General features: G+C 38.5%; 1 protein-coding gene across 1 annotated transcript in view; it reads left to right on the top strand.

The window, feature by feature from the left end:
• LOC127630966 (zinc finger protein GLIS1-like) overlaps nucleotides 1-13,449 on the top strand; it is a 100,203-nt gene that overhangs the window by 76,712 nt on the left and 10,042 nt on the right. The window contains exon 9 of the mRNA XM_052108889.1: nucleotides 2,970-3,126. Within this exon, the coding sequence (XP_051964849.1) occupies nucleotides 2,970-3,126 (157 nt within the window). The remainder of the gene's footprint in view (nucleotides 1-2,969; nucleotides 3,127-13,449) is intronic.

Genomic DNA, 13,449 nt, shown 5'->3' with positions numbered 1-13,449 from the left:
GTAAAGCTTATAATTTTATAAATGCACTTAAATGAATTCTTCTGTTAAAACTAGTGTATTAGTTGAGCTGATATTTTATTTAAATTTACATTTTTATGGTTGTTTTAGGGTTTACAGCATTACGTCATCATGGCAACGAAGTTGTAAAATCTAATATAGCTTACACAGAAAAGGCTAGCAAGCAATATTATCACACAATGCATGCATACTTTTTACGTCTTGTGGCTATACAAATTTTACATTATACATTTAAAATAATAAATATTTTAATGTTTACAGATTGGCACCATTCCCTTCCATTGCAAGTGCCTCACTTTAATCCAGATTGTTGCTTTTTTTAAAGAAAAGGAGGGACGATTCGAAAGTAACTTTTGTGGTAATCAATATGATGCTACAAATGTTGTTGATTGAGCTTAACTTGTGTTGAACTTGTAATATTCAGGTATTCAGGTGTCCACATACTTTTGGCCATACAGTGCATTTGAAAATCAATAGTTTTCATTAAGATTTCAAGAAAAGCTGATACTTGCATAGTTTAGATTAGAGATTCACACCGAAATACAAGTAGAAAAAATGACAACAGAACAGAGGTCTGTGTGAGAGTAATGTGAAGGACAATTGCAAAACTCCCAGCTATTAAAACAGCCCTATACAAAGCACACTTTGCACTGCAAAATCTTCAATCACCTTTGACACCCCATGTGCCAGGGAAAAATAGAAGTCCTGGCTTACACAGTTTCTCATTCCCTCAGCTCAAAGAGGATAATTTGTTGCTTCAATGTGCTTCAAATGTCTTTTGCCTGAAGGACCTGTTTTTCTTGTTTAAAGGAGAAGTTGTGGTTGCATCAGGCCAAGATGCCTGCATTTAATGCTCCTGATCATTCTGCTTTGTTTCGTGGCCAGTAGAAAAAGAAAGGGTACCTCTGTCATTTTGTAATTTGCATGTATATGCTGTAGGCTCTGATGACTTGTGTCTTTATGTATGTACGTGTTTAGAAGACGTGTTTAGTTTCTGGCTGCTCCATACAATGTTGCACATTTTCTGGTTGCTTGAAAATATGCTAATAATATGTTAATTACACAATGGTGATTGGAGGAACATTTGCTTTTTAACTTTAGCATGTTTCCAAATTTCTATACTTTTTGCATCCTGTAGTAGTTTTCTTCATTTGCATTCTTTCTAGAAGATGTGGCAAAAAAATTCCAAAAGGGAAGTCGGATGGATGGATGGATGGATGAATCGATCGGTTTATTTAAGTGGTAGAGATTTAAATTATATACATAATCAATTAAATGACTAATTAAGCATATAAGGTCCACAGTCATTACTTTCATCTTAAGAAACAGTCACAATTAGGTACGAGCAAGAGTGCTGAAAATCAACACGGCTGGTATTTGGAATAGGAACAAGTCTGCAGGCATTTTATATAACAGTTTTATAAACACCAAGTTATTGAGTAACTGGCATTTCAGATATAATATGGCCAATTATTTTGTTCATTTTTGCTCCAATGAGAACCTATCCAAAGGAAGCCAAACCAGGATCAACAGATCCTTACAGATCAACAGATTTTCACGTACCCCCTCCACCATCCAGAGTCCGTTCCCTCCCCTCCCTCCAGCAGTTAACAACTAAAGCAATCATGGCCATTACTTGTTGAATGCTACCCAGTCTAGTAGCAGATGTTAGGGCTAAAGGGGAATGCATTTAAGGACTTTGATTGATGATTTCGGGTAATGAATCAAGTTTGTAACCAGTTCAGAAAGCTGTCAAATAGTCCCTGCTTCCACTGTAAAGCATCTGGAGGGGAACACAAAGAGAACGAGTGCTGGGACAAGCCTCTGCAGGACTGTCAATGCATGGCCATCCCCCCCAGAGGCCTTCTGGAAAAACATTCACTGGGAAAATTCAGAGGTGCACATTAACAGAGGGAGCAACCGGGAACAGTGTCTGCCTGTCAGTCTCTTTGACTGCATAAGAAGCCCAGGGACTGGAGAAGCTCTTTACATTACGAGCAACTATCATTTTCTGGCTTAGTTTTTGTAAAGTATTAAAATTTATGGTAGGATGACATTTGGATCTGTTAGAACTCTGATGTACACTGTTATTTCCATTACAAACTGTGGATAGAGTTGATGTGTCTGCTGTTTTTATGCTTCAAAGTTCTGTGCCTTGGCCAAAGATTAGCCTATACATTCTCCATTCATTCAAGACCCCATACAATCTCTTTTTTCTTGTCATGTGTTGGCATATTTTCTATTGAGACAAGAAGTTTGGGTGGGACAAACTGAAGGAATCATTGTTATTTTTAAAGCCAATTGGCTTTATTTACGTCATGGCCATGAATCATGATTTGCTTATTAATATTCGTTGGCAGGTATGAGGGGGAGGGACTTTCTCATATAGAGAGAATTTGATTGGATACAAATCTGTGTAGTGCAGGATGAGTCATCAATATTTTGTTCCATTTTCCTGCAAGAGAGGATTGAGTATGTTTTAAAAGTGTATATCTGCTAAAGGTTGCTTTTGTCAACTTTTTAGAGTACCCTAGCATATAGATGGCTTCAAAGCTAATCAATATGCTCTAAAAGCCACAAAACTCCTATTTTCATTTCAACAGCTATTTTAATACAAGTAGCTTAAAGTAGTTCTGTCTTAACCTATTAGCTCTGTCATTCTGTAGTCCAAGTCAACTGCAATGTCAAAAATGTTATGCTAAAAACCTCAACAGTCAATCAAAGCTACTCAGAATGGCAACAAAAACGATGTACAGTAAATTGCTAACAGCACAGAACAGGAACATTTTATTCAGTCCAAAGAGTCTTGCTTGAATCTGTGTTGTCATAACAAGCGCTTGTTGCCATGAAGAGCTGTTTTGTGGAGATTTAATTTGGACAACGTGCAGTTCACAAGGAGTCCTTGAGGTTGATCAGGCATGTTTTGTACATTAGTTTTGTTTGTCTTCCAGGCCTTTATGCTGGCTCCAGCATGACACACAATGTAGCCCCACTTGAGTTGCTCTCTCCGGGACCTGACCTGCCCCCCAGGCAGCCCCGCCTGGACCGTGACATCGGCAGCCCCCATCATCTCTCCCCGCTATCTGGCCTGGAGAACAGCCGGGAAGGGTGCGTACCTGATCCACCAAATGTCACGTTTACTCCCACTCGTTCTGACATACTTGTAAAGCGGATTAAATCAATGTAGATAACCACAGATAGAGGCAGGGACGTGCACAGACATTTTGGGGGGCAGGGGCTCAAGTGGAAAAAAGGGCACTTCTAATAATTATTTATTAAAAACATTATTTTAAACAAAATGTTAAATATATTAACACATTCTGACTTCTTTACCAATTATTTTAATTCCCGCACACGCAATTGTTTCATTCTCAACAGATTTCTACAAAATAATCAGTTCACACAGAGACCATGGTCTTCTTTAGTGTTTATCACAAGAGCAGGCAACAGCAAAGGAAACTAAGCCACAATGCGCATGTTTTCTATTCTACTAGTTCCAAGTATATATTTAGAATAAATGACTGCACCATGGAGAGGGACATAATTTCACTAATAATTTGTTTATTTTGCACAAGGCAATAAATCTTTTAATTCTTTTGGTATTATTGGAATACACCATATGCTTAATGGGTGATATGTTTAGTTATTTTGTTTATCCTATTCACCTGTAGTGCCTTGTCAAATGTATGCAAATGAGTGCATTTTAATTAGTTAACACCTAATTTGCAAATCAATGTGACGATTGTGATGACGTTACTAGACACAAATTTTACTGTATTCATCTGTAGTGTCTCCATTAAGTACAATACATTAGCCTGTATGGCCATGATATATTGCCTTAGCTAAACATTAGCTAACTTAATACATTAGCTAGTAGCTCTTGAGTCATGCATGTTAGCAAGACACAAGTATTAGTCTCATATTTGGCTTTTTGGCTTTTAGCTAATTAGCTGTAAAGTCAAGGCACTGGTAGCTAAAGTCTTTTGTTCATCACCACTCACCTCCACACAAGCCAAGAAAAACACAACTGGGATAGGAGCTAGGAGGGGCTGCTGCCTGCCTGTCTGCCTGTCTGTGTGTCTGATGTGTCGATGTGTGCTGCACTGCTGCGCGGAGACGCGGAGGGAGAGAGAGGAGAGGGAGGGAGGGAGGGAGGGAGGGTAGGCGGGCATCGGATCTTGACAAAGTCTCATCACCTGACCTGATATTTAGATTTTTTTATTCAATGACAGGGAAGCTGTGTGCAAACAGGAATATATACACTCACCTAAAGGATTATTAGGAACACCATACTAATACTGTGTTGGACCCCCTTTCACCTTCAGAACTAACTTAATTCTACATGGCATTGATTCAACAAGGGGCTGAAAGCATTCTTTAGAAATGTTGGCCCATATTGATAGGATAGCATCTTGCAGTTGATGGAGATTTGTGAGATGCACATCCAGGGCACAAAGCTCCCGTTCCACCACATCCCAAAGATGCTCTATTGGGTTGAGATCTGGTGACTGTGGGGGCCATTTTAGTACAGTGAACTCATTGTCATGTTCAAGAAACCAATTTGAAATGATTCGAGCTTTGTGACATGGTGCATTATCCTTCTGGAAGTAGCCATCAGAGGATGGGTACATGGTGGCCATAAAGGGATGGACATGGTCAGAAACAATGCTCAGGTAGGCCGTGGCATTTAAACGATGCCCAATTGGCACTAAGGGGCCTAAAGTGTGCCAAGAAAACATCCCCCACACATTACACCACCGCCACCAGCCTGCACAGTGGTAACAAGGCATGATGGATCCATGTTCTCATTCTGTTTATGCCAAATTCTGACTCTACCATCTGAATGTCTCAACAGAAATCGAGACTCACCAGACCAGGCAACATTTTTCCAGTCTTCAACTGTCCAATTTTGGTGAGCTCTTGCAAATTGTAGCCTCTTTTTCCTATTTGTAGTGGAGATGAGTGGTACCCGGTGGGGTCTTCTGCTGTTGTAGCCCATCCGCCTCAAGGTTGTGCGTGTTGTGGCTTCACAAATGCTTTGCTGCATACCTCGGTTGTAAGGAGTGGTTATTTCAGGCAAAGTTGCTCTTCTATCAGCTTGAATCAGTCGGCCCATTCTCCTCTGACCTCTAGCATCAACAAGGCATTTTCAGCCCACAGGACTGCCGCGATACTGGATGTTTTTCCTTTTCACACCATTTTTTGTAAACCCTAGAAATGGTTGTGCGTGAAAATCCCAGTAACTGAGCAGACTGTGAAATACTCAGACCGGCCCGTCTGGCACCAACTACCATGCCACGCTCAGAATTGCTTAAATCACCATTCTTTCCCATTCTGACATTCAGTTTGGAGTTCAGGAGATTGTCTTGACCAGGACCACACCCCTAAATGCATTGAAGCAACTGCCATGTGATTGGTTGATTAGATAATTGCATTAATGAGAAATTGAACAGGTGTTCCTAATAATCCTTTAGGTGAGTGTATATATATATATTTATATTTATTTATTTATTTATTTATTTATTTAAAAAGAAAAAGGGCACTTTCTCTTGTGGAAGAAAAAGGGCAGGGGCTCAAGCCCCCATTGATGTCTATGTGTGCACGTGTCTGGATAGAGGTATCACTAGTTATGGTGACACATTTGCTTTGTTTTAAAACTTAATTGGCTACCTCTGTAGGCAGCATTTTAAAGCACCTCAGGTGCAACGTGAAGCCTAATTTAAAAGGTAGGCAGCATGATTATTTTACCCCTTATTTGCAGAACTCTTAAGAGAGCATCATTTATATCCTTTATGATGAAGGCTGTCCCTTTATATACTGCAAGGAGCCTTGTAAAAAAAAAAACATGACATCGCCTGTTATATCACTTTAGTCATTGGCCAAGTCCAAACTAATTGCTTGAAAACGCACCCACACCAAAATGGCATTTTAATTTACTGAAAATAGAGATATAGCTCTTTAGCACTAGTAACTGTTTCCCATGAGACACAATGGATTTTCTTAATTTGCTTACTGGTCTAGAAAGATGATACCTCCATGGATCCATTGCAAATCTGCCTCTGCAATCTCTATAAAATAATTTTTATCTGGGATCCTTTTCAAGTAAACTTGACTGTGACTGGTCCATCCTAACCCAGCGCTGAAAGGTACCATGTGACAACACTGAATGTGTGCCACTTTATCTGTGGTCTAAACAATAATTTAAACCTGATTAATGATACCAAGAAACTTTAAAAGCCAATGAATTATAAATACACCGTAAGGAGCTGTTCAAACTGAACATGCTCTTGCACTACAAAGCTAAATGCAGCGCAATGTCAAGACACGTTTTGCAAAGTTGAAGTTCTTTTTAACTTTACACGGCTAATAAACAGTGAGACACAGCTCAAGGAACAAAGATGGCATGTTTACTTCGAAACACATTTTTCAAAACAATGCAGATGGATGCAAAATATGCATTTGGTATGAACAATCCCTAAAGAGTCAAAAGTAGAAAATGATGCTTTAGTCTCATACAACCTGAACAACAGTGTCCGCTAAGCCACAGCCAATATTCTGGACCTCCATTCTGACACATCTCTAGATGAGTCTTTGAGTCATAATCTCAATCTTCTTCCTCATTTCGGCAAACTTTTAGAAGATCAACCAAAACGTTGAGTTTTATTTTTTATTTTAAAGCCTAAAAACTGCTTAAAGCACCTTCCAATGTCTTGGTGGCATCATATTGCTTTGGAAGTGAGTTGCTTTGGAATTTAGGATATCAAAAGGACCAAACCTCTGGGATCTTTTTACTATTGCAAAGCGATGAGATCTTTCTCATAACAGGAGATTTTTTTGGTAATGTGTTTTTCACTGTGTTTAAGAACTATATTGATTTAGGGGCCTGGATTTATTTACCATCCAAAGCACCACCGGCACATTTTTCCCTTGTCCATACAGAGCGTTTGTTTTCATTGTAACACGGTCCTAAAGTACATACCCCAAAACGCACCACTTCTGCATTCGATGCATGCAGCTACGTTCTTTCCTTGCTCTACCACAGCCTACAGTGTGTATTTATCCAACAAATCTAGATTAAACCAATGTCACCTTAACACAACATAAACCATCCAACACCAACTCTGTGCATTTGGCTTCAGTTTGGGGGTGTCAGCGCTGTGTAATAAAGGTGGGAGAGTGTTCACAAAAAAGTTTCTCAAGCTCTTTTAGTGTCCTGAAATGCTCAGAGGAGGAATACAATGGAGTGTAACATGTCCTGCTCAGTGGACTGAGGCATGTTTCCCATTAAAAAAACCCAGATTTCCCCCTGGACCAGCCAAGTTGAGCTGCAAATCCAGTGTGTCATCAAGAGGCCCTATGTGTATAGTGACAAACAGAGATGTGGAAATGAAAGTAGTACATCTGTTCTTTTTAAACATAAATAGAAACCAATTTTAATATTTAGAGTTTTTCTGTTCTTCATCTTATTGAAATGACAGCAATAGTGCAGTGTTAAGAATTAACTCATTTCACCCTCATCGTAGAATATAAATGTAATCAGGAGTTTATAAACAACATGACTTAATTGTAAAAACAAAGATTCACAACTCTCAATCTTTCCATTCTTGTTCCTGTAGCTCAACTGATAGATCATGGTGCTAAAAACATCAAGGTTGTAGGTTCGAATCCCAGGGTGCACACAAACAGATAGATTTATCTCACTGTGAATAACAGCATTAGGTCAAAAGTTCTTCAGCTGAAATCATTCTGTGCTTACCGGAATTTAAACCACTCACCCCAATGGCCAAAACTAAAAATGTTATTGAACGTATGGGCATGATTGAGCTCCAGTTTCAGGGTAAAATGTCCACAAAGGTGCACCAAAACTGAGTTGTATAGCGAGTAAGTTTTTGTTGTAAATTATGTAATGCAATCAACAGAAATATATAATTTTTAACCCTACCCTAACTGTCAGTGGAGTAAAAATGTAATCTTATGGCACTTTTCCACTGCACGTGACGGTTCGACTCGACTCTGCTCGCTTTACTTGTCTGAGGTTTCTTTTCCACTGCAGTTATTGCAGCCTCAACGTGAGTGGGAATTATAGGCTGATCATCAAATTTGCGCCGCCTCTACTGCCATGACATCATCTTAAATGTGACACAAACACACAACAAAGGCGCAATGGAGGATATTGAAGGAATCCTGTTCTTGATTCTCGGCATGTGGCTGTTTATCACAGCAAGATGACAAACTTTGTTTCAAAATAGGCTGATGGCAGCAAGACTAATATCGCAAAAAAAAAAAACAGGAGAGTTTGGGAAATCATACACCAAAGTGCAGACGAGGATATCACTGTTTTAGCTCAATGACGCACTAGGGTAAGCTCACCTACCATCTAGCTTATAGATTCTCCCTGACACACCAGTGATCTGCAGGGTTTTGACGTCACATTTAGTATCAGCTCGGCTCACTTGGAACGTTGACCGAGGTGGTACTAAAAAAAGTACCAGGTACTATCCACAGTGGGAAAACCCCCAAAAATTGAACAGTTGAGTCGAGTTGAGCCGTACTGTGCATTGGAAAAGCCCCATTAGAGGGAAAAGGCAACCTCTGAATTAAGCTCATCATTGTTTCTGTGAACAAGATTACTTCCTGGATTTCTTGGGACCAGAAACTGTGTTCAGTAGTGCCACAATGATAGACACTTTTGAAATGATGCAAAGATGTCTGATGGGAGATGCCACTTGCCAGTAACTTGGCAGAATAGAGTTGATGTTAGAGTGCTGGAACCTTCAGCAACATGTGTTCCTGTGTGATCTTCTTGTATGAAACATGTACATTGATTGCACTGAAAGTCACTTTGTATGAAAGTGTCTGCCAAATGTATAAATGTACATTTCTTTTATGTCAGAAGTGCTTGAATGAAAAAGACAGTTTCATTAGCACAAACCCACTGGATACGTACATTTCAGGCAAAAAATCCAACACCCACAAAATGTGCCCAGGCAGCAGTGAGTTGTTATATTCTTTAGGTCTTTCAAAACTCTCTGGAAGGTAAGCTGTTTTTCCAGCTTGCAGAAAACAAAATGGCAAAAAAAAGAAAATAGGCTCCAGAAACTTAGTGAGACATTTTAGAGATCCACAAACAATTACTGCTACTAGGAGAAGAATGAGAGCAGAACGAAATGGGCTCAGGGATAATCATGTAACACTATATGGCATTGCGATAAAGGTCACAATGACATAGAGAGGGATCTGCCTTTCACTGACACCGCAGTTCTAAGTCTAAAACGCACTGCCATGAATACAAAGACAGATTATACAAACCCTTCACATAACGCATGTGATGAAAGTGGACATACTTAATACTTTGGAATAAATTAGCATATCTTGAGCTTGGAATGCTTTAGTATTTTATCCACCTTGTAAGTGACTCCATTATATCCATGTATTTCTCAACACACCAAGTGTAAGCTGTCCTATGAGAACGTCGCAATTCAGCTGTGTTGACAACGCAGTGTTCCAAAAACTGCCTCCATCTTATTTGCGGAAGTCATTAGAGTTGTCTGTTTCTGATCAAAGAATGTGTACTCACATTCACGCTCTTATAGTACACTTTATCCCATCCATCTAATTTAACATTTTTGCCAGGACTTACAACAAACCAGGTATGAAACGTGTACTTACATTTGCCTGAAGATGGAGCATTTTGATTTACGTGTTTGAAGCCTAGAGTAAACACTTGGCTGCCAAAGTCAACAGCAGCCGCCTCTCTTGTTTTTCCCAAATGGTTTAGCAGGACATTAAACATTTTGACAAAATTATCTAACTTGCTTGACTCGGCTGCTTCAGCCTCTGACCTCATTGCTAAATGTGTTTACACTGGCTGAAATAGCCCATTTAGAGTCCTTTTACTTTGTAAATACTAGTGTCATTTTTCTGAAGCTAATATAAAAAAATATGCCAGTGAAAATACATCTAGCGGTCTCCGTCGTGTGGATGGTGTGTGGAGTTTAAGATGGAGGGAGCCAGAAGTGTTCGGCTTTCACTCTGGGGTGTGGCTGCAGAGGGCTGTTGGGCTTTATGGGTGGCATTTGTGCTTCAATGGCTTAGTTTACATGTTTTGTGAGTGACAGATTTACAATAAAATTAGTAATGTCTGTTCATGGTGTTCTATAATAATAATAATAATAATAATAATAATAATAAGAAACAGGTTTGTTTTAGCAAGGGTCACTTATATTTTACAGTAATTTTTATTTTCTTCCTGCTGTTCCTTATTCCTCATTTTATTTCTGTTCCTTATTTTAAAATATATTCAAGGGTGCTTTAAGGGTGCAATTTTTGTTGTTGTTGTGTTCCACAGAGGGATCTTATACAGCGGTCCCAAAAAGCATTTGAACCAGTTGCTATTTCTCCAATTAGGCAAGGGAGGCATTAGGGGTAACCGCCAAATACAGCAAAAAAGACATGAGGGGATAAGTTGGCTCCGATTAGCGCTGATAAGTTCAATACATTGTCAATCAATCAATGTGATAGTGCCCGTCTCTCATGCCCTGGTCCTCACAGCGGGTCTCTGCAGATCGCTATGAATCAGACAAACTGACGGAAGTACCAAAACTATTTGCACAGAAAACAAATAACTCACACAGACAACCGCACTTTTGGTCACATCAAAATTAATTTAAAATTACTTCAAAATCTGAAATGGTATGTAAGTGTCACACTTTTTAGTGAACACTTGCTCTTAAAGGTACAGATCCTGAAGGTGCCATCAGGAGTAGATGATGGATGATCCAAAAATAAGATGACTATAAAAATAATAGGTAAACAGATGAAATATTCCAGAAATATGCTTGTTGCTGTATTCTTGTAGGTATTGTTTTTGAGGAACTATAAACAATGCATAAACTTGATGAGTGTTTGATTTGACTTGATTTAATAAATAGTGTTAATATCAACTTATACTGTAAATAAGAATAAAATACATATTTTTGTAAGTTTAAAGATGTTTCATATTCCTTCCCGTACAGAAATCTGATAGTATATGGCAATTAACATATATAATATTCATTTTTGGGGGGCATATATGTATATAGCCTAAACAAATTTGATGATAATAAACTGATTTAAGGACAATATATGTTACATATAGAACAACCGCCATTTTTAGTGTTTTGATATTATGTTGTTGCATTAAAAGAAAAATATGTTACTTTTTATATGATATATTTTTATGCAGGCATACTTTTTCATCTCATATGTTGTAATAAATCGATTTCAGTTTTGTATGGATTGTATGAGCTATTTAAATATCAACTGGAATTGAAATAGGAATTTATATTAGACTTGTAAAAAAAAAACACACAAAAATACGAACGTTGAGATGGCACTCTGCCTCCTCGTTTCAAAAGTGCACCACAAGTACGCCACTGATTTGAGCATGTAAGCCAACCTGAAAATGTATGTCTTTGCACAAAACAAAATCAAAGAGGCAATTTTGTAAAGACATACAGTATAAGAAAAGCACGCTATCATAACAAGAAATCTGTTATATTTAATTCTACAAAATGATATATATATATTGCTCAAAATTAAGAATGAAGTATTTGGACACTTTCTGATTGTCAAACTTTGTAGAAAATTTTCAAAGTTAATCCCCAAAGTGTCCCATTCAAAAACAAATTGAGCATATTCTGACTCGATATCTCCAAACTCCAACTATTATTACATTCTTTGCTCGATGCTCAGAAGATGATCCGAGAAATCCAAACTGCAACGCTCCCATTAGCTAGGGATTCATTTGTCACCAGAGATGTCTCAACTATTAGCAACCAAATTGCAAAGGATAAGTGATGCTGTGCAATGCTAGCATTTGCTCTACAGGTGTACCATTATCAAAAGAGAATATAATTTACTGTGTTTTACACACCTGTCTGTGCAGACGTTGGCTAAACAAGTTTTATTATCATGTAATGTAATAGGAACTTTGACAGATATTTATTGAGAACTATTTCAGGACTAGTTTGTTGGTGGGGGAGTATTAGTCTTGTAAAAAATAAAGTCTCAAACAAAAGTGCATTCCTTGAGTCAGTTTCAGTGGGTTTCTTTATCGACCTCAGATCTAAACAGTAGCACTAACACATCTACACGTATCTTAAACTAATTTCCCCGCCTGACTGCATGCTGAGCTTTTGAGCGCTTGAGTGTTTAGAAACAAGCAAGAGGCTCAGATCAGCAAGGGCCAGATCCCTCACGAGTGGCTTTAGTTTGCTAACCAGAACCAGAAATGTTCCCAGCGACCTGTGCCAAGCCAGTGGCCCCTTTGCCTTCAATCTGAAGGGCTTATCGTGAGACAACGGGGATATCCATGCATGCTCGTACACGCCGTTTCCCAGCGGAGCACAACCTGACAGGTGAGACAAGACAAACTGGGAAGAGAGCACTCATCCTCATGAATCTTCATTCAAAAAGGATGAAGGAACAAAACAAAAAACTATTTCCTCCAGCCAACTCGGTTTGTTCAGGAGAATTTGTGTATGTGTGTGAGAGCGTAATGATTGCATCGCCTCTTTTTCACGATTTGTAAGGTTTGTGACCCCTATCAAAGGGATTCAACTGGATCATGACTTTACAGGGTTCACAAATGAAAAATGTTCTTGACTAACAGCCTGCATTTAATAAAAGTGTTATTTCATCATCCAGAATGTAACTTTTCAATGTGTGTAGATGCAGATCAGGTCTCAACTTAAAAAATAAAAACATCTGTCCTCGTTTAATAATTTTCATGTTGTTCAAAGCCTGTATGTTCAGTCTCAGTCACCATTCACTGTCATTGTCTGAAAGAAAGATGCTATGAAAGTGAATGGCAACTAAGACTAACATAGTTTCACCTTTTGTGCCCATGGAAAAGAGAAAGTCATGCAGGTTTGGAACAAAATGTGGGTGAGTAAACGAAGACAGAATTGTAATTTTTGGGTGAGCCATCTCTTTTAAGTTCAAACAACCAATTTTAATTCACTTTCAACAATCACTTTTTTGAGCAGTCTAATTTACTATGTCCCACTTGGAACACAGGTCTTTGATCATTTGGTGGTTACTTTCTGAGCCAGACGTAAAGTAAATGTGTTCTTTTACATGGACAACATCCAGTGAATCATATCCAGAAGAGTCATGTTCACTGTATCGAGTCTGCTGAGTAAGGACTGACTCATGTCAATTGAGCGATGCTCAGGAATATTTACAAATGTTCCCATGGAGTCATATTCACTGAATCACACTAAGCACTACACATTTCCTATTTTTTCTTAATCTACTACTTCGAAGACACCATTTGTGAACAGTTTGTTCGCAAGTAAACTTTGAAGGTTTAGTTCATTATAAATTGGCATCCCTATGAAGTCATTGCACTTTTCATGCAAATTCAAGTTTTCTAGAGTTTCCCATCAC

Source organism: Xyrauchen texanus, chromosome 37 (genome assembly GCF_025860055.1).
Source record: "Xyrauchen texanus isolate HMW12.3.18 chromosome 37, RBS_HiC_50CHRs, whole genome shotgun sequence".
Lineage (NCBI taxonomy): Eukaryota > Metazoa > Chordata > Actinopteri > Cypriniformes > Catostomidae > Xyrauchen > Xyrauchen texanus.
This window is presented reverse-complemented; position numbering and strand designations above follow the sequence as displayed.